The sequence below is a fragment of the Perognathus longimembris genome, chromosome 8, assembly GCF_023159225.1.
Source record: "Perognathus longimembris pacificus isolate PPM17 chromosome 8, ASM2315922v1, whole genome shotgun sequence".
Taxonomy (NCBI): Eukaryota; Metazoa; Chordata; class Mammalia; order Rodentia; family Heteromyidae; genus Perognathus; species Perognathus longimembris.
In genome coordinates, this window is record NC_063168.1 from 62,843,175 (window position 1) to 62,865,731 (window position 22,557).

Sequence of the window (22,557 nt, forward strand, 5' to 3'; positions counted from 1 at the left end):
TTTGGTGCCAGTCCTGGGATTTAAACTCAGGGCCTATGTGTTATCCCTGAGCTTTTGTGCACAAGGCTAGTGCTCTAACACTGGAGCCACAGTTTAACTTCTGGCTTTTTGTAGTTAATTGGCGATAAAATATCATGGACTTTTCCTGCCTGGGTGGGCTTCAAACCAAGATCCCCAGATCTTACTCTCCTGAGTAGCTAGAATTATAGGTGTGAGCCACCAATGTCCAGATATCCATGAGTTTTGCATGCTAGCAAGCACGACCCAATCAAGATGCAAAACATTTCCACAACCCTTTTTAGCCAACCCCTCCCAACAGCTCCCTTCCTAGGCCAGAAAATGGTTTATACCAAGACTGTCTCTTCTTGAACTTTATAGAAGTGCAATTATACAGAATGAACCTTTTGTCTGGATTCAACATTATGTCCATGAGCACCTGGAGTGCCTCCTGAGTAGCTGGAGTTACAGGCATAAGCCACCAATGCTTGACTTCTTTTTGTTTTTTGAGATAGGATCTTGTTCTGAAACTCTTCTGCCTCTGCTTAACAAGAGCTGGGATTACAAATGTGTATCACGATGCCCAGCTCCATTTAGTTCTTTCTAAATGTAAAGTTCCAATGGCTCAGAATTGATAAACTAGAAAATACTGAGGTTCAGCCTGAGCAGTGTTCACAGGATAATTAAGATAGATTAGCAATGTGACTGAGTATGACTAGGTTTCAGATCTAGTCTTAGCTTCATGTCAGAGGCTTCTTACTACTGGTGCCACTCAGTACAGCAGTAAGAGTTTTTCTACCTGATCAGTGACAACAATAACAATGAAATAAAAACAGAGTCTTTGCTTCAGATCCAACAGCAGTAAGAGGTGTTACAAATAGTTTATTAATCTATTCTGGAAGAAAACTACCCTATAAACATTAAAAATTAGCTCACAGGCCATTTCAAAGACACTCAAATGGGTGTTTAAATAAGCATCTCTTGGACTAGAAAGGCTTTACCAACCCAAGGCTTCCTGGCTTTACCTGGGGAGTAATCTGTTGCTGCATGCTAGATCTCATGTTGATGCCAACAGGAGCAGCTGCCGCAAACTGGTTCAAGATTGCTTGCCGGTTCTGGTGTAACAACTAGAAAAAATGGAAACAAAAGAGATCAGATCCCTGTGCAAACACAGATAACATGGCCTCATAAAAGGTACACAAACGTTTTATCCACTACAAAAAAAGAAATTTTAGTGTTAAAGGTTAGTAACATTCCTTATGCTTATATGCCAAAAGACCAGTAATTCCCAATATTTATCTAATATTATCTGCCTTCAATGGCAGAGCATTTAAAAGCAGAATATACACACTAATAAATATATACATGTATATAGGTTCAGGTACTTTAGTGTTTTTTTTTAAGCACCTTAGTAGTTATTTCAGATAAGCATACTAAGAAAGAAATAAAAACATCAATTTTAGGTCTTAAAATATTGCTAATAAGAAAGCAAGAATAAAAATATTGCTAATAAGAAAGCAAGTATAAAATAAAGGCATAGCTCCAAAGGTCTGGAAGACAAAGGAAAAGTTAGGATACTTGCAGGATATTTCATTTTTGAGGCACTATGTATGCTGGGTACGTATTTGGGGAAAATCCAACATAATATCATTAGCCTGAGTGAATTATGTAAGAAACAAATGGTCTGAGAAAATGGATTATTTATTTAACTAGAAGAAGTAATTACTTCAGACCAGCATTTCCCAAATTGGTGCTCTAAAGAACATTGTTCTGCAGGATATTAATAGATGTGCCAGGAAAATAGCATGCTGTGCTGTATGAAGTATTGGAAATGATGGGTTACACAAGGTGAAACAGAGTTATTTACTGCAGTAATTTTATGAGCCTGTAATTGGCAAAAGCATATTGCATCTCCAAGAAAGGGATATATGATGAAACTCATTTATCCTAAGTCTTTTTTCAACTTATGAATATTAACATCTTCCCGAAGAATCTTCTGTGGAACAGTGGTTTGGAAGTCCAGTCTAGATCAGGCTGGGACTCTCAGCCATAGGTATGCCTTTACTTTATCTGGTAACACAGAAGTATTTAGTAAGATTTAATTGTAAACTATCTATAGCTTAAATTTTTCTTAGCCAAGGATTGGTGGCTCATGCTTGTAATCCTAGCTATTCAGGAGGCTGAGATCCAGAGGATCTCAGTTTGAGGCCAGCTCAAACAGAAAAGTCTTTGAGACTACATCTTCAAAATGACCAGTAAAAAGTTGGGCTGAATTTCTCACTTATAAAAAAGGGTGGGCTGGAGGTGTGGCTCAAGTGGTACAGTGCCAGCTGAGAATGAAAGATGAACAAGTACCAGGCCTTGAGTCTAAACCCTGGTACTGTAAAAAAATTATTTGTCAGTAATTTGATAGGAATAAACTATTTGGAGAGCTAATACTAACTAATAATATTAATACTATGTTGCTATTTTATCATTATTATGATGAAGACTGAATCTAGGACTGGTACATGCTCTACCACTGAGCTGTATCAAGGACTCTTTAAGTTGCCCAGCTGATCTCAAACTCATGGCCTCAGTTGATGTTCTTGCATAACTGGCAGTACACACTTGTGCTACTGCACCTAGCTCTGTACTATTTTATGCTTACAAGTACCTTATAACTTACATAAATGCACAACACATTTTGTTATAGTATATAAAGTAGAAAGCCTATATGAAAGTTTTACAAAACAATCTAGCCAGGTGAACTGGTACGCACAGCTAAATGCTAGCACTCAGGAGGCTGAGGCAGTAAGATCATGAGTTTGAGCCTAGCCTGGACCACACAGCAAGTTCCAGGACAAGTCGGGTTTTATTTAATTTTTAGTACCAAGGATTGAACTGAGGGTTTCCAACTGTTTTAACACTTGAACTACATACTCTAACCTCCAGACTGGGCTTTATAGGAAGCTATAAAAACAAAACAAAACAAAAAAACCCAAAACCCAAGGAGCTCTAACATCGATTAAATATCTTCTTGCCAAATAACTCCACTCAAATTTCTAATTTCATTTATTTTCTCATATGCATTAGAACAGAAAACAAACTAACTCTTTGGGAAAAATTCATGCAGTGTAAATATAAAAATTACAACTATTAATACTGTGGAATTGAACAATATATTCACAATCACTTCAAAAATAAAAATGCAAACAGAAAGGTTTAAGGGAATTACGTATTTTCTAAACTCAAAAGACTAGAAGAAAGTCACAACATACTCAACTAAACTGAAAAAATTCCCTAGATTCAAGGTACTTATAAAGTTTGGAGGCTTATAAAAAGGTCAGCAAATCTAAACCCAGTATTCAAGTATGGCTAAAAAAATAAGAAGCAACATTTACAGCCCCAGTCCTAACTCTGAGAGAAGACATTGTAAACCATTTGCTTTTGTGGTCCTTGATGATTATCTCTGTAGCTACTGCTAATGCAACCTTAAATAATTAATGCCACTATATCTACTCATTCTTGTCATAAGATATTCAACTTACCACTCCCAGGCACTCTTGTCCTCCTCCTAATAATATCACTAGATTCATCTGACCGATTTCCAACAACACAAACTTTACTTTGTTCCAACAATCACACAATATCTCTTGCTGCTCTACTCAATAAACCTGTAGGCCTTAAAAGTACTTTTATGAACCAGCAGTCTTTAAGTGAAGACTAATACCTGCCATAGAAGACCACGGATGGTTCTTTGAACCTTCCCTGAAGGGTACGGGAGAGGACTGGCATCTTTATTACAGTAATTGGGTTATCTTATTACTGAGATTTGGCACAAATCATAGAAAAATCCCCACTGCAAAAGAAGGGCACTCACCTGCTGTTGTCCTTGTAACCGCTGTTGAAGCTGAAGTCGAAGTTGGTTAGGTGCAGCCGGAGGTCTGTTTAGAGTTTGCCTGGGCTGCATGCCCATGCTGGGTGAAAAAGCTCCTCGGGGAGGTGTTACTTGAACAGGCATAGTCCCCAGTGAGGGCTTCTGCCTGACCATGCCTTGGAAAGGGCTAGGGAGACTGGCAGTAGGAGAAGGAGATGAGTAAGGCTGGGAGTAGAGATTGGGTCTTTCTTCCAACATCAAAGGTGGTGTTGCTTGTTGGGGTGGAAATCTCTCTGATAATACATCTAATCCACCCCCCTGTTAAGAAAAGAAGACAGAATATTTTATAAATAAATTTCTGCCAATAAATGTTATGTGTCTCTATGTAGTTTGGGATATGAGTGCCGGTTATCTATAGTATTGCCATAATGTTGTCATTCTGAACTCATGCTTTTGAGGCAAGCACTTTATCACTAGGCCATATTCCCAGCCCTGAACTCATACTTTCTAGAAGCTTACTCAGGAACCATTTATGAAAGTTGCTTTTAAAATTTAATTGAACACAGATGGGATGGGGTAGAATGATGGAAGGGGTGACTCTGATCACAAACACTGGATACTTGGACATGCTGAATTATGACCCCACTGAGACTCTTTTGAAGTTCAGAAAATAAAATAAAATGTAACAGTACTTTGATCAAGATCTCTCATACTCATAAATTATATGGTGAATTGAAGCTCCTTTGTACAACTACTAAAAAAGATAACAAAAAAGTATCAAATTAACTGGGATGTTTAAATGTCAATAAAGAGACAAAAATTAAAATAAAGGTCCTAAATCTACTAAATTACTCTACAAGTTTGAAAAGAATTTCGCTGTAAAGCTGGGCACCAGTGGTTCACATCTGTAAGCCTAACTACTAAGAAGGCTGAGATTTGAGAATCATGGCTTGAAGCTAGCCCTGGCAAGAAAGTCTGTGAGACTCTTATCTCCAATTAACCCCCAGGACATGGCACTCACTGTAGCTCAAGTGGTACAGTGCTAGACTTCAGGGGGAAAAAAAAAGCTCAGGAACAGTGCTCAGGCCTTGAGTTCAAGCATCAGGACCAGTGGGGTGTTTTTACTGTAAAACTTATGAACTATTAAACTTTAATAGATTACGATAAGAAAGAGTCCTAACAAAGGAAGACACTCGTTTTTCTGTAGCATTATTTACCCAGATGCTTTGTATTCTACACTCTTCTTCATTTAAAAATGGTGGTCATGGTGTACTAAAGCGATTTTAATATCATAGTTTAGAAAAAATGCTAACCAGGAAGTTGAAATACCATGGGACACAGGTTAAAGACAAGTATGAATGAAGGATAAAATTAAGTCCTAAGATAATTAGTGATGGTACAAATCCAGATTCTACTCTAGCAAGACTGGTAAAATTCGGCTCCTGAGTGAAAAGCTGAGTCTTTTCTAATTGTAACTGTTTCTAACTCCAATTATCATGATATATATTATTTAAAAGGCCATTAATTATTATATATTTTGACTACTTGCATAAAGGAAAAGCAGCTAAAACACAGTGAGAACAATATAGAAAAAGCTTGCTTGAAAGTCTCCTGAGTGGGGTCTTGAGATCTGAGGACTTCAGTTTGAAGCCTCACCCTACTTCATTTTTTTTTTTTCCCAGTCCTGGGCCTTGGACTCAAGGCCAGAGCACTGTCCCTGGCTTCTTTTTGCTCAAGGCTAGCACTCTGCCACTTGAGCCACAGCGCCACTTGTGGCCATTTTCTATATATGTGGTGCTGGGGAATCGAACCCAGGGCTTCATGTATACAAGGCAAGCACTCTTGCCACTAGGCCATATTCCCAGCCCCCTACTTCATTTTTTCTCTACAGGAATTACTGTTATTTCCTTTGTGAAAAATTTTATTGTTACTATAAAAATGATGTACAGAGGTGTTACAGTTACTTAAGTCAAAGAATACATTTATGTTTGGATAATGCCACCCTTTCCTTTACTCTCTTCCAGTTTTCTCCTCCCATCCCCACCCAAAGTTGTATAGTTCATTTTTTTTTGCCAGTTCTGGGGCTTGAACTCAGGGCCTGAGCACTGTCCCTGGCTTCTTTTTGCTCAAGGCTAGCACTCTACCACTTGAGCTACAGCACCATTTCTGGCTGTTTTCTATGTATGTGGTGCTGGGGAATTGAACCCAGTGCTTCATGTATACGAGGCAAGCACTCTTGCCACGAGGCCATATTCCCAGCCCTATAGTTCATTTTTAATATAGTGTCTAGTAAGTACCACTGCTGCATTTATTCACCTTTATTTCTGTGCCTCCTCTTGCATGCCCAATGACATATAAACAAAGGAAAAAGAAAAAGGAAAAGAAAAAACAACAAAGAAAAATTCATTTCAATTTCCTGGAATTCATTTCAATAAATATTATTTTATATGAAAAAAAAAAGAAGAAAGTCTCCTGAGTTCTCAGAGTTGCTTTGTTTACAAAATAGCAAGTGTAGAGAATACCTGAACAAGTTTGTCAATTCCCAGTGCTCTGTCTAGTTCAGCGAGCTCCGTTTCATCTTTGCCACTGAGGAAAGATACCAGCTGTTCCAGAAGAGCCTTCTCATCATTTCTTCCTTCCACTGTTGTTGGTGGACAGAGAAGCTCATCTAACTGTGAACTAATACACTGGCTACAGAACCAAAAGATAAGAATGTTTCAGACTCACATAGCAAAGAATGACTGTCTTAAGAATGTAAACATACACAGACACATATGCACAAATCCAGTTGTAGAAAATCTTTGGTAAAATGTTTAGCAATGTAAAATATAATGAAATATTCTATGCTTAATGCCGAGGAATTAAAAGAACACTCAGTATGTAGCTTCAATATAGTTTTCATTCTATTAGCAGTCATTAAACTCAGTTTCTATATTCTTCATGTTAAGTTATAGACAGAACCTGAAAAATTAATCAAATATATTTAAGAAAATATTCTAGTAAAAGTAAAAAATAAAAATCAAATTGAAAACTCAGAAAATAATTTATACATAAATCTTGAGATATACAGAAAATACAAATTATAAAGATTGTTCGTCTAGGAGGGGCAGATAGAAATCCAGTGTTTAAGGCTGTCAACCATATTCAATACTCAATACAACCAATCTCCCGCTGCTTGCCATGTATGAGATATATTCTGTGTAGGGAATACTGCTGCCTATGTGAATTAAAAATTAAATTCTATTCAGAATGGAACATTAAGTATATGTAAAAAGTATTTTCTTTCCTAATACTTTCTTACTCTAAGTAAGGAGAAATGCTAGACAAAATAATTACATAATTGAAAGGGAAATATACTATAGTTGTGGGGCCAATTCATCCACAGGTCTCAGGAAACATTATGTTAATTAAAGCAAAACAACAGATGAAATATAAAATCATAAATGCATACCATACCAATCACTTTGTGATTACAATAAATACTTTCCTTGTGGTCATGCTGTAAATGAATCAGCCTGATTCAGTGTTCTTTCTCGCTTCTTTTTTATTGAACATGTATATCAAGTTATAGCTCAGAAAATACTACTGTAGACTGTGATCCAACTTGGAAGAGCAGTTTTGACTTAGAAGCTGTATTTGATGCTTTATAAAATATAGAGCGTATTACTTACTCTTCTGGTTTATTACTCTGGTTTACAGGTGTCACGGCATTATTTGTCCATGGAATCTGACCGCCTGTTCCTGGTTGTCCAAACTGGTTATCAATTGCTTCCAATTCTAGCTCAGGCAATCCTGATTGGAGAAAAAAAAGCACAATGGAGGAAAAAATGATGATATTTTTAGAAGTAATTTATTGGATAGTACAATAAAATTCTCTGTCAAATATTACTTCAGTGATACAAAGGTCACTTACTTAGAAACTTAAACTATCTAGAATGTGGACATATATAATAAAAAGTAAAACTGAAAGTGAAACATGATTCCTGGACCTGCCAAGAGCCATTTGAACATTACAAAAATCATGACAGGCCAAACAAAATCATTAACATAGATAGGCAGATAAGCCTTACACAGCAATAAGAAGCATTATGTGTCTGTCTATTTATATATCATATATCTATTCATATATCATATTGGGCCTTGGCAAGGCCCAATCCCTAGAAGAGTCAGACTTTAGAAATTATTGAAAGATTAGTGTAATAATTTTTTAACTGCCTTTTCAGGATATAGTACACTAATGAGATAATGTAGTAGTAGGGATAGTGTCACCACCACAAAGTAATAGCTGCAAGCAAAAGATGAAATACATTGCATAAAAGGCAGGAATAGGAATGAATGGGCACGGCAGTCTGAGGCAATCAGCAAATGGATAAGGCATTAGTTGCTAACCTGAGAAGAAAGCGGTTTAATTACAATATAATCCTTCCTGTTTATGATATTCAAATGGAAAAAAGAGGTTGGATATGGTTTATAGAGTACATTTTAGATTTTCTTTAGGATGTTTTTGAAAACTATTTATACTAAGCAAGTTATAGATAACATAAATCCCAGAAATTTAGGGACTGATCAATGAATTAAGATATAAGCTACTGATAATATGCTGTTGCTGATTTTTAGAAACAATTTCATATTTATCAACAGAGGCTCATATATCTCCTTGGCTCATTTCTGGTACTGATGGTAAGGGATACTTTTTCTCTTTAAAATGGTTATTTGCAGATGGTAAGGATACTTTTTCTCTTTAAAATGGTTATTTGCAATTACTAGAATGAATATGTATTAACTGACTATTGTTAGAGGCTAAATTCTGTCCCTTCCCCAAGTTATATATGGATGCCCTAATACCCAAGACTAATTTAAAGAGGTAATGCATTTAGAATAGGTCCTTACTATAAGCTCTAATCCAATGTAATTAGTGTCTTTACAGGAAGAGAAGATTAGGATACAACACAGAGAAAGTGGCCGTCTCCAAGACAAAAAGATGCTCTAGAGGAAATCACCCTTGCTGACAAGTTGATCTTGGACTCTATGCCTCCATAATTGTGACAAGATAAACTTCTGTTGTTTAAGCCTCCTAATCTGTGGCGTTTTGTAACAGCAGCCTTAACTAATAAATACAATTTTTAAAAAGGCAAGCTCTCTAGGCAAGTACTCTGTCATTGAGCTACATCCCTATTCAAGGAATTGGAGTTTTTTTTTTTTTTTTTTTTTTTTTTGCCAGTCCTGGGCCTTGGACTCAGGGCCTGAGCACTGTCCCTGGCTTCCTTTTGCTCAAGGCTAGCACTCTGCCACTTGAGCCACAGCGCCACTTCTGGCCATTTTCTGTATATGTGGTGCTGGGGAATTGAACCCAGGGCCTCATGTATACGAGGCAAGCTCTCTTGCCACTAGGCCATATCCCCAGCCCCAAGGAATTGGAGTTTTAAGGGAAAGCTTACTTAGGTAGATTTCTTATTCTAATAGAGAATAAAATTTAAGGAAGTCTGGGGCTGGGGATATAGCCTAGTGGCAAGAGCGCTTGCCTCGTATACATGAAGCCCTGGGTTCGATTCCCCAGCACCACATATACAGAAAATGGCCAGAAATGGTGCTGTGGCTCAAGTGGCAGAGTGCTAGCCTTGAGCGAAAAAAAAAAAAAGAAGCCAGGGACAGTGCTCAGGCCCTGAGTTCAAGGCCTAGGACTGGCAAAAAAAAAATTTAAGGAAGTCTGAAAAAATTATGAGAAACATGGTAGATTCACTTGAAATATATTCAATATTTAGTATAAATAAAAATCAGAATCCCTGTGAACATAATCACTTAAAAAAACAACAACTCAGGGCCTGGGTGCTGTCCCTGAGCTTGTTCAAGGCTAGCACTCTACCACTTGAGCCACAGTTTAACTTCCAGCTTTTTGGTAACTAGATTAGAGTTTTATGAATATTTCTGCCTAGGCTTGCTTTGAAATGCGATCCTCAGATCTTAGCCTCCTGAGTAGCTAGGATAACAGATGTGAGCCACTGGAGCCCAGCTAGCTTGCTTGCTTGCCTGCCTGCCTGGCTCCCTCCCTCTTTAATGTACATGGGATTGAACTCAGTCAGGCCAAGACATGCCTCTTGAGGCAGGCCTCCATCCCCAACACACACACTTCTCTCTTTTTTTTTTTTTTGCCAGTCCTGGGCTTTGGACTCAGGCTGTCCCTGGCTTCTTTTTGCTCAAGGCTAGCACTCTAACACTTGAGCCACAGCACCACTTCTGACCCTTTCTGAGTAGTTTATTGGAGATGAGTATCAGAACGTTTTTGCTCAGGCTGTCTTTGAACCATGATCCTTAGATCTCAGCCTCCTGAGTAGCTAGATTATAGGCATGAGCCACCAGTGCCCAACTAAAAAGATTTTTATTCTAAAGGGCACTGAAGCTTTGTGGACTTCCTTTAGGAACTATCTTCTACAGAAAGTGTGAAGCACTGTTGGAATCACTTAAGAAATAAAGATCTCTCTGCATAGCCCAGATAGGTCTAGAACATCTGGCCTCAAGTCTCTTCATTAGCTGGAACTACAGGTACACACTATCACAGCTGGTTATGTTATCAGCTTGGCAAAAGGCTCAACGTTATACTTTATTGAGTTTAAAATCTAGGTTACAGGGAATCTTAATATATCCATTTACCACACTGAAGTCAACAAAAAGTTCTGACATTTTTTGTGTATGGGCATATCTTGGAGCCTGAAATCAGGCCCTGGGCACTGTCCCTGAGCTTTTGTGCTCAAGGCAGCATGCTCTACTTCTTTTCTTTTTCTCCTTCCTTCCTTCCTTCCTTCCTTCCTTCCTTCCTTCCTTCCTTCCTTCCTTCCTTCCTTCCTTCCTTCCCTCCCTTCCCTTCCCTTTCTTCCTTCTTTCCCTCTCTCTCTCTCTCTCTCTCTTTTTGGTAGTTAATTGGAGATAAAAGTTTCCTGAGCTTTCCCCTGAGGCTGGATTTGAACCTCAATCCTCAGATCTCAGCCTTGTGATTAGCTAGGGTTACAGGTAAGAGCCACCAGCACCCAGCTTTCTTTTCTTCTTGATGGTGTGGGGTTTGAACTCAGAGCCTCATATTTGTTAGCCAAACACTGAATCATGCCTTCAGTCCTTTTTATTTTAGTTTGCTTCTCAGATAGGATCTTGCACTTTTGCCAGGGGTTGCTGGACCAGCATCAGAAAACGATGCTCCTACTTCTGCCTCCCTGAGATTATCAAACTGCACCACCATACCTGGCTTGCTTTCCGAGATATAAGAGCTCAATAACTTTCCTTTTTTAAATGTGTGTGTCCAGGATGGCTTCTGCTATATTATTAAATAATTACACAATTTCTGCACACCAAATAGGGAGCATTGTCTTCATTAGGAGAGTGGCTTTTGCCCATTCCATTCCTCCAACAGTTGATTCAGCAGCAACTGAGTGTCGTGTTCACAGTTAATTTTCTTCAGCTGTTGAAATGGAAACTTTTGGCTCTGTTTTGGGTCATATTTGGCAGTAACTGCACCGCAGTTACAAAGTTTTATTTTTTTAAATGATGTGGATAAATAACGATTACTCTATAAGTATAAAAATGCCATAAATCAGTAAGATAAAAATCTAATAGCTCAAAAGATAAATGGAGACTCTGAAGAGGTCACATAAACTGACAAATGGTCAACTTAATTCAGAATAAAAGAAATACAACTTAAAACTACACTGACAATATATCCAATAAAGGCCTAATATCCAAAATATACAAGGAGCTAAAAAAATTAACATCCCCCAAACTAATAAACCAATTCATGAATGGGCAAAGGTGCTAAAGAGAGACTTCTCAGAAGAAAGAAAGGCAAATAGACAGATGAAGAAATGCTCAGCATCCTTAGCCATAAAGGAAATGCAAATCCAAACAACTTTGCAATTGCATCTCACCCCAGTTAGATCAAGGATTTGAACAGCAACGAAAGCTGATGAGGATGTGCACTGTTGGGGAATGCAATCACTCTTGACAGTGGTCTGGAGGTTCCTCAAAAAATGAACCATATGACCCAGCCATACCACTCTTGGGCATCTATCTAGAATACCACAAGCCATGATATGATAAAGACACTTGCACATCCATGTTTACTGCTGCACTATTCACAACAGCCAAGTTAAGTAAACAGCCCAGTTGCCCTACAATAGATCAGCAGATCAAAAGAATGTGGCACATATACACAATGGAATTTTACTCATCCATCAGAAAGAATAAGATTATGACATTTGCAGGGAACAAATCATGTTAAGTGAAGTTAGCCAAGCCAGAGAGACAAAGGGCACATGTTTTTGTTTTTTTTTTTTATCATATGTGGAAGCTAGATCTAAAACACAAGTTGGGGGGCTGGGGATATGGCCTAGTTAGTGGCAAGAGTGCTTGCCTTGTATACATGAGGCCGTGGGTTCGATTCCGCAGCACCACATATACAGAAAACGGCCAGAAGTGGCGCTGTGGCTCAAGTGGCAGAGTGGTAACCTTGAGCAAAAGAAGCCAGGGACAGTGCTCAGGCCCTGAGTTCAAGGCCCAGGAATGGCCAAAAAACAAACAAACAAACAAAAAACACAAGTTGGACAAAGGGAGGGCAAGAAAGGGAAGGAGGAAGGTTGAACAAATGCAAACATGCAATTCAGTATACACTATATGGAAAATGAATTATGCAACTTGTGGACAGAGACAGGAGGGGAAACTGGGGGAAAGCAAAGGAAGAGGTGACATTGTCCAACAAAACGAATGTACTTATTACCTGACTTATGAAATGGTAGTCCCTCTGTACAACACCTTACTAATAACAATAAAATTGTTTTTTAAAACTATATTAAGAAACTTGAGAAAAGCCTGTCAGATTGACAAAGATAAAAAGTAAATAAATCAAGAACTGAGCAGGATATAAAGAAATAGAAACATTAGTATAATTACTGAGAAGGACTACTTAGCAATAATATCCATCTATCCACCCATCCATCTATTCATATGTCCATCCTTTGACCAGACTACCTACTCAGAATTTATATTCTACTAGACACTCTCATATTTGGTAAATTATTAACAATGATACTAATCATTATTCATCTGGTTGGTAAAGATATAAAAAATACAAGTTAGAAAGAGAATAAAGCTCTTTCTGTGCTTATATAGCATCCAAATGAAAATGGATTAAGATACATAATGGTAAATGTGTATTAGGGCTATTTGTATTTTAAAAGGGGAGAGGGGAGCCAATGTTACATATTTTTTGGTGGCACAAGAAAAACAAGTAACATTGCTTCTAGGAGGAAGAGAATATTCGTTACTCATCCTTTTTTGGTGTTACACAGAATACACAAGTATGTGAACATCTTTTTTTTTTGCCAGTCCTGGGGCTTGGACTCAGGGCCTGAGCACTGTCCCTGGCTTCTTGTTGCTCAAGGCTAGCACTACCACTTGAGCCACAGCACCACTTCTGGCTTTTTATAGTAGTTTATTGGAGATAAGAGTGCTTTGGACTTTTCTGCCTGTGCTGGCTTTGAACAGTAATCCTCACATCTCAGTCTCCTGAGTGGTTAGGATTACAGGCATGAGCCATGCTTATCCACAGTTAACTGCCAGAAAGGCCAAAAGTGGAGCTGTGGCTCAAGTGGTAGAGCACTCAGGGACCATTCCACGAGCCTAGGACTGGTGAAAAGAAAAGAAGAAAGGACACTGCAGAGATTTTGAAGGTTCTGCTGAAGAGGTATGCTGCACATGTCTTGATCAGTAATTTCCTCATAAGGTATCAATGTGAAAAAGCAGTATTAATCTGGACGCACCCTTATGATCCTTTTTCTTTTTTTTTTTAACTGAAACATTTCTAACAAAATTTCCCAATTTACTTGGTTGAATTGCACAGATGTGTTTTGTATAAACAGCATGTTTTGAAACCAGGCAGATAAAGATTTAATGCTGGTTCTACACATATTAACTGTTACTTTGAGTAAGTTTTTGGCACAGAAGGACAGAGAGACAGAGATAGAGAAAGGAAAGGAGAGAGACAGAGCCACAAAGAGAGAGGATTATCCCTTTAGTTCTCTGAACTTTAGTTTTTGCATATGCAAGTGGACCTTCAGAAATACTCTGGTTCAATATGGCAGATTTATCATCTGTATTTTTGTCTCCCTCCAAAAGTAACAGTGAAACAACAAAAGAAAAGAAATAGGAAAACATCTACAGCTGAAACAAAGGCAAGGTGAGACATCAACTTTTGAAACTGCTAGAGGAAAACACTGCAAGAAACAGGCACAAGCAACAGTTTCTGAATTGGACTGCAAAAACTCAGGAGATAATAGCAAAAGCTGACAAATGGGACTGCATCAAATTAAAAGCTGCACAGCAAAGAAAACAATTACCAGAGTGAAGAGACAGCCTACAGATGGGAAAAAATCTTTGCCAGCTATTCATCTGGAAGGGGATTCAGGTCCAGAATAAAGAATTCAAAAAATTACACAGTAAAAGAACAAACAACACAATCAGTTAGTGAGTGAATGAACTGGAGAGTTCTCCAAAGTACAAATGGTCCCAAACTGCTATCTTCCCAATCTCCTGCTCTTGAGTAGTTCGGATTATAAGCATAAGCTATTGTTCTAGGCTTGCACTATAACTTTAATTTGCATTTATTTTTGTTCCTTTTCTTTACTTCTTATTTTACACTTGCTTCAAGGGCTTGGACTTAGTGCCTTACGGTTCCTGCTCAGCTTATTTGTTTATAGCTAGCACTCCACAACTTTAGCCATGCTTCCAGCCCAGCTTTATACTCCTTAATTAGAAACAGAACTTCATGACTTTTCTGCTGGATGTCTCTGAATGGAGATTCTTCAGATCTCACCCTCTTGAGTAGCTAGGATTATAGGAGTGGGCTTAACTTGCATTTCCTTGTTGATCATTTCTCATCTTCTTTCATGACTTGTGCTGGGTGCTCATATCTGTAATCCTAGCTAATCAGGAGGCTGAGATCTGAGGATCACAGTTCAATTCCCAGGCAGGGAAGATTCAAAACCATCCAGGCAGGAAAGTCCCTGTGAGACTCTTATCTCCAATTAACCACTAAAAAACCAGAAGTGGAGCTGTGGCTCAAAGTGGTAGAGTGCTAGCCTAAGTCAAAGAGCTCAGGGACAGTGCCCAGGCCCAAAGCTCTATCAATGACAAAGAATAGCAACCAAAGAAAACCATTGCCCATTTTTAGATTGGCCAGTTTCTCTTATTACTACATATTGTATTAGTTCACTGTTTTTGTTGCACATTTTATATGGGTTTTTCCAAATGTATGACGGCAGGTATTCACCATTACAGTTTAACACTGCAGAACAACTCCCCTGTACTACCACACTCGTCCTTCCCTTTGACAATCAGTGAACAACCACTGGTCTTTTTCCTTTATTGACAGTTTTGCTTTTCCAGAAAAGAGCTGAAGGCATATAGGAGCCTTTTCAGACTGGCTTCTTGTCAGCAATGTCTTTTTGTGTCTTAGTAGTTTCCAAGTGTTGGTAATTGTGAGTAAACCTGCCACAACAAACACATATGCAGATTTTTGTGTGTGCACAAATTTTCAACCCTTTTGGTTAGATATTGAAGAGGACGACTGCTGGGCCATGGGGCAAGGGTATGCTTAGTATACGAAGAATGGATAAACTGTCTTCCAAAGTGGGTACAATATCTTCACTCACAACCTATGAGCTCCTGTTGTTCCATATCCTGATCACTGGTGGTATACTTTGAATTTTAGCCATTCTAATAGAAGCTGTTAAATGCATAATTTTCAAATACAATGATGTTGGACATCTTTTCACTTCCCTCCCTCCCTCCCTCCCTCCCTCCCTCCCTCCCTCCCTCCCTCCCTCCCTCCCTCCCTCCCTCCCTTCTTCCCTTCCTTTCTCCCCTTCTTGTCCTGGGGCTTGAACTCAGGGCCTAGGCACTGTACCTGAGCTTCTTTTGCTCTAGGCTAGCACTCTACCACTTAAACCACAGTGCCACTTTTGGCTTTTTCTGTTTATGTGGTACTGAGGAATTGAACCCAGGGCTTCATGCATGCTAGAAAAGCACTCTACCACTAAACCACAATCCCAGGCCTCACATGAATATTTTCTATACATATATTTTCTCTGCAGAGGTGTTTGTTGAGATCACTTGCTCATATTTAAGTGTGTGTGTATGTGTTTTAAGTTTTGTTTTGTTGTGCTGGTACTGAGATTTGAACTTAGAGCCTGGGTTTCTATCCCTTAGGTTTTTTGCTCAAGGCTGGTGCTCTACCACTTGAGCCTTATGTCTACTTCTGGCTTTTTGGTGGTTAACTGGAGGGAGAGTCTCATAGACTTTGCTACTTGGGCTGGCTTTGAACCAGGAATTTCAGATCTCAGCCTCCTGAGATTTCTCAGGGAAAGGGGGGGTGGGGGGGAGAGGGAGAAAGAAAGAGAAAGAGAGAGAGACAGAGACACAGAGCGAATGAGAGAGTGAGGACCAGAAAATTCATTTCTTTGATGTTAATAAATGGAGAACGTGAGACTTGAATCTAGGTTCCTGACTCTTCACTCACTCCTTTGTTCTGCCAGCTAAAACACTGTCTCCAAAAATATTTTTAAATCCTCAAGATTCTTCTTTGTAACTGCCTGGAAATCTTGGCAAACTTTCAGGAACTGGGTCATGTAAGACTGAAATCAATGAAGTCTCATTTCCCATCAGCAGAGCACTAAGGCTAAGAACCCAAAAACATTTCAGAAAGTTGGTTGATTAGTTTCCATATCACAGTATAATTATTACCACAAATTCTTTCAACTTGGAAATTGATGGATACAAAAAAACTGACAGTCGGGCTGGGAATGTGGCTTAGCGGTAGAGTGCTTGCCTAGCATGCATGAAGTCCTAGGTTTGATTCCTCAGCACCACATAAACAGAAAAAGCTGGAAGTAGTGCCGTGGCTCAAGAGGTACACAGTGCTAGCCTTGAGCAAAAAAAGAAGCCAGGGACAGTGCTCAGGCCCTGAGTCCCAAGCCCAAGGACTGCCAAAAACAAACAAAACACTGACAGTCCTAGTTTCATGAGTTTGAAGTACCCTATTATAATATTAGATGATCTCTTAAATAGAAGAATGCTACTCGTGTAAGAACAATAATGATAAATTTTAACAAACAGTCCCCTTAATAGTATTCCATAAAAAAAAAACTTATTCTAGGGAAGGGGTGACATTGTCCAAATAGAAATGTACCTCTTTATCTGACTTACAAAACTGTAACCCTTCTGTATATCACCATTATAATAACAATAAAAAGACAGAAAAAGAGAAAACTTATTCTAGAAGGAACTCCATGGCCAAAAAGTTTGGGAAATGCTAGTTTACAGAAATACAAACTAATTTTCTTCTTTTTTCCTCCCTGCCTATCCTGGGACTTGAACTCTGGGTCTGGGTGCTATCCTGAGCCTCTTTTGCTCAAGGCTAGTTAGTGTTCTCTACCACTTGAACCACAGCGCCATTTTGGGGTTTGAATTTACTGGAGATGAAAGTTTCATAGACTTTCCTGCCCAGGCTGGCTTCAAACCGTGATCCTCTGATCTCAGCCTCCCAAGTAGCTAGGATTATAGGTGTGAGCCACTGGTGCCTGGCACAAACTGATTTCTTTAATTCAGGACCTTTCAAATTCATGAAACTTAAGCAGCAATATGTATAGGATAAGAAGCCTTTGCTCAGGTTATTTTAGTACGAAATCTTTGTTTTTGCAACTCCTAAGACTAATTTTCAGAGAGGACATAATCTGTCTCAGTATTATAAATACATTTATAAATGTTCTGTTACAGGACAATTTGGGTAATAACACAAAATTGATCTCCTCAAATCGGTTCCAAACAAATATTATACATAAATGCATATGTTTGAATAAAACTATATTTTTATAGAGGCAAAATAAAAAGATACTTCATTCTCAATGAAAGATTTCAGCAATGATGGTCAGAGACCAAGTAAGTGCTAAGCCATGATATCACTAAGCATTTAAGGTGAAGGGTGGCTCCCAGCACGTACGGTTCAGCCTGGACGTGGGTCTGGCAGTGGTGGACTGAAGTGAAGCTGGCAGGATCTCTGACTTGATGTTGACATTGGAAGCTGCACCATCCATCCTGTCTGTCTCACACAAGGCTGGCAACTGTGCTGCCTTCTCCAGCGTGGGCAGCAACTGATCAAACTGGTCGAGTTCAGCTGTAAACTAAGAAGGGAAACCAAAGACAGAGGAAATATTTCATATGCGTTCCAGAAAGCAACTAAAAAAAAAAAGAATTCATCCCTTTAAACTTGATGACCCAAATCTAACCAAGAGAATGAAGAAAGAAGAGATAACTAGAATGACTAGAATGTCTCTGAAATTACATGATCAATTATTCCATTGATAAATAGTATAAGCTGATAAGTTTATGCTACAACAGTAATATACTATAAGCTATAATACACAGATAGTACTTATTATATCATGACTTAAAATTTGCATACAGGAAAAAGCCTAAATTGGAAAGAAATGTTACAAGTATTATGCTATGATGACATTGTGGGTGATTTACCCCCCATTTTCAGAGTCTGAAAAGTGATTTATACAAATCTTGCATGAATATTTATTATAATTTAATATACCATACTAATATAATTTTATAATATATTTTAAAATAATTTTTATATTTAAAAATTAAAGAAAAAGTTCAAAAATAGTCAGCCAGGTACTGGTGGCTCACACCTATAATCCTAATTCCTCAGGAAGCTGAGGACAGAGGATTGAGGTTGAAAGCCAGCCCAAGCAGTAAAGTTTATGAGATGCTTATCTCCAATTAACAACCAGAAAACCAGAAGTGGCCCTGTGGCTCAAGAGGCAGAGCACTAGCCTTGAGTAAAAGAGCTCAGGGACAGTGCCCAGACCCCAAGTTCAAGCCCCATGACCCACAAAAGTCAGGCGCTATGGCTCAAGCCTGTAATTCTAGCTACTGGAGAGGCAGAAATTAGAAAGTAGTTCAAGAAAGCCCATGTCTCAACCAATAAAAATTAGGCTTAGCAGCATGCACCTATCATTCCAACTACATGGGATGCCTAAGTAAAGACAACGGTAGTTGGGGTCAGCTCTGGTATAAATGTGAGACCCTATTAGAAAGATAACTCAAGCTCCTAACTACTCAGGAGGCTGAGATCCGAGGACTGTGGTTCAAAGCCAGCCCAGGCAGAAAAGCCCATGAGACTATTATCTCCAAATAAACAACAAAAAGACAAAAGTGGAGTCATGGCTCAAATGACAGAGTGCTAGATATAGGTGAAAAAGTGAAGGGTAAACTCAAGGCTCAGAGTTTAAATCCCAGTATCACCAACAACAACAGCAACAAATAGGGATCTCTACATTTGTCTGAAGTTATGTACAAAAGAAAACTGGCCTTCATTTTAAAATATTACTTTGAGACAATCTGTAAAGTGTTTGTCTGGGCTTCAATTTTAGTGATAAAATTTATCTTTCTAGATTATATAAATAGAATTATGTATACACACATGCTCATTGTGTGTGTGTATGTGCGCGCGCACTGCTCCTGGTTATCACTTGAGCCACAGCTCTATTTCCAGATTTTTTGGTAGTTAATTGGAGATAAAAATCCCATGGGCTCTCCTGTCCACGCTGGCTTTGAACCATGATCAGATCTTAGCCTCTTGAATAGCTAGGATTATAGGAATTGGCTATCAGCACCTGGGGAATTACATATATTCTTAAAATATTTTCTTTCAAAATTGCATTTCTATAGTTCAGATATATTATCATACATAGGAGTAATTCTTCATTTTCATTGCTGAACAATATCCCATTGTATGAATGTCATAATATAATTATCCATTCTTCTGTGATACAGTTTTGGACTGTTTCTAGTTTTTAGCCTAACATAAATAAAACTGTTATGAACCCCTTTATTCATTTTTTTTTGGCAGTACTGGGGTTTGAATTTAGGGACTTATGCTTGCTAAGCAAGAATGCTACTGCTACCACTTGAGTCCTTTTTGCTTTCCTTATTTTCTGATAGGGACTTTGCTTTTTGTTGCCAGTCCTGGGCCTTTAACTCAGGGCCTGAACACTGTCCCTGGCTTCTTTTTGCTCAAGGCTAGAACTCTACCACTTGAGCCACAGGTCCCCTTCTGGCTTTTTCTATATATGTGGTGCTGAGGAATCAAACCCAGGGCTTCTTGTATGCAAGGCAAGTCCTCTACCACTAGGCCATATTCCCAGACCCAGTCTTGTGCTTTTTGTTCTGCTGTAGACTGCAACTTTCTTACTTAAAACTTCTGTATAGCTGAAATGACAGGCATGTATCACCATATCATTTTGTTGAAATACAGGGGAGAGTGTTGCTTCTTTTCCCTGGGCTGTCCTCAAACTATGATACTTCCAATCTCTGCCTCCCAAGTAGGTAGGATTACAGGGCTGGGCCACCATGCCTGGCCCCTAAGGGTAGTTTTAAACCTTTTTTTTTTTTTTTTTTTTTTTGCTACACATTGTTAAAAAGTATTAACCATAAAAGAAAAGATTGGCAAATTCAACTTTTTTTTTTTTTTTAATGTGTGCTGTTCCTGGGGCAGAACTCAGGCCCTTGGGTGTTGTCCCTGAGCTTTTTTTTTTTGCTCAAGGCTAGCACTCTACCACTTGAGCTACAGCTCTGTTTCTGGCTTTTCTGGTGCTTAATTGGAGATAAAGAGTCTCATAGACTTTTCTACCTGGGCTGGCTTTGAATCTCAATCTTCAGATCTCAGCCTCCTGAGTAGCTAGGATTACAGATGTGAGCACAGAGCAGCATTGGCGCCTGGCTTACATATGTGTACTGTATCTTATAATCATGCAATTCTACTCCCTGGTATAAACCTGACAGAAATCCATGCATAGGGGTGCTAAAATATGTACCAGCACACATGATGTACACAATGACATTATTTTTTAAAAAGTTATTAGTTATCCCTTGCTATACTGCAGTTCACTTATTGTGGCTTCACTGTGTCACGTTTTTAAAAAAATATGTAAATAGTGATCCCGCATCTATGGCAAGAGTTATGTTCCAGAGACTCTAAAACAGGTGAAAATCCACAAAGTAGCAATAAGTGAATAGCAATATAGGGAGGGACAACTATATAACATTGCTACTACTATATAACACTACAGATTTCTACCTATTAAGGAGTCGCTAGAATGTAATTCCCACATTAGGTGAGGGATCACTATACTTTAAAAAGTTACTACTTTAAAAGTTTCTTTTTTTAAAGAGTGGAGTCAGAACTCAGGGCATCTTGCTTACTCAGTTTGCTTGCTTGGCTCACTACCACTTGTGCAAAGCATGTAGCCTAGATTTCTGCTGGTTATTTAGGAAATGGAGTCGGGTGGATCCTGAGATAACCAAATCTCAGCTTTCTGAGAAGTTAGGATTACAGGTGTGAGCCACAGGAGCCTAGCTTAGTACACAGATTATTTGAAGTTGCTTTTCTGCTTAAGAATGATATTAACTTCATTGTGTCAAGAAACATGACACTTAGCCTATCTCCAGAGAGTATTCATGTAAAGAAACAGTCAAAATTGTGTTACAACAGATTGTAAATTGAGACAAAACAAAGCCCTATGAGAGCAGAGGGGAAAGAACTGCCTAATTAGGGTTATTTGGAGAAGGCTTTAGACAGATGCCATTGGAATTAGTTTGCAAAGAAAGGATGGAGCAGAGCAAGGCAGATGTTCAGAAGAACACAGATTAACTCAGGGAGAGCAGGAATTTCTGTATGCCTAGAAGACAAATACCAGAGGGAAAGAGACTTTTATGAGATGAAGATGCAAAAAGACCTGGCACATACTTAATGTGATCTTGCTTCAAACTGAGAGTTTTGTTGATAAATTGCATTGTAAATACATTGTCAACTATTGGAGAATGTCTCTGCTCTATCTCCGAATAGTGTGAAGGTTTCTAAAAGGGAGGGATCATTTCCTATACTCTTTCAGAGTTCACAGCAGGTATTTAATAATTGAAGCTGCTTGTTAATTTCCATACCAGCTCCATTTCATCTTAAACATACACTTTCCTAATCTGGAAAATTTTGTGAAAGGGTTTTTTATTTACTTCTGCTTCAAGGCTTGTTAATATGAAAGTAATATTTTGCTAGCCAGAATATTCAAGTCCCTCTAATCTTTTTGGAGTTGTTAGAATTACATGAGAACAAAAGCAGCCTTAGAGAGTGCTTCAACCAGGAAGCCCTGTTTAACTTCTCACATTTCTCTCACTTGGTTTATACCAGGGGTTCTCAAACCTAAGATACACATCAGAGTTCTCTGGAGAATTTCTTTAAAATGTAGATTCATTATTTATTATTTTGTGTCAGTACTGAGGCTTGAACTCAGGTGCTCCTGCTCTTATTTTGCTTTTTGTGCCCAACGTTGGCACACTATCACTTGAGTAACACCTCCACTTCTGACTTTTTACTGGTTAACTGGAGTTTACAAGTCTCATCAAATCGTGACCTTCAGATCTCATCCTCCTGTGTAGCTAGGATTACAGGCGTGAGACACCAGCTCCTTACTCAGAGTTGGACCTAATATGTGGGCTTGGGAGAAGGAAGTGGGGAAAGTATTTTTGAAAATATCTTCACTTTATGTAAAGAAAGAAAAATGTACTTTTTTCCCTCCAATGTCTATATTAATACTGTA

At 38.6% G+C, this 22,557-nt stretch overlaps 1 protein-coding gene across 10 annotated transcripts in view; it reads right to left on the reverse strand.

Annotated features, from left to right (window-relative positions):
* Ncoa1 (nuclear receptor coactivator 1) overlaps positions 1-22,557 on the reverse strand; it is a 189,366-nt gene that overhangs the window by 22,033 nt on the left and 144,776 nt on the right. For all 10 annotated transcript variants that reach the window (XM_048353318.1, XM_048353311.1, XM_048353313.1 and 7 more), the window contains 5 exons: positions 17,892-18,072; positions 7,528-7,648; positions 6,379-6,547; positions 3,860-4,174; positions 1,023-1,124 (listed from right to left, as the gene is read on the reverse strand). In XM_048353318.1, the coding sequence (XP_048209275.1) occupies positions 1,023-1,124; positions 3,860-4,174; positions 6,379-6,547; positions 7,528-7,648; positions 17,892-18,072 (888 nt within the window). The remainder of the gene's footprint in view (positions 1-1,022; positions 1,125-3,859; positions 4,175-6,378; positions 6,548-7,527; positions 7,649-17,891; positions 18,073-22,557) is intronic.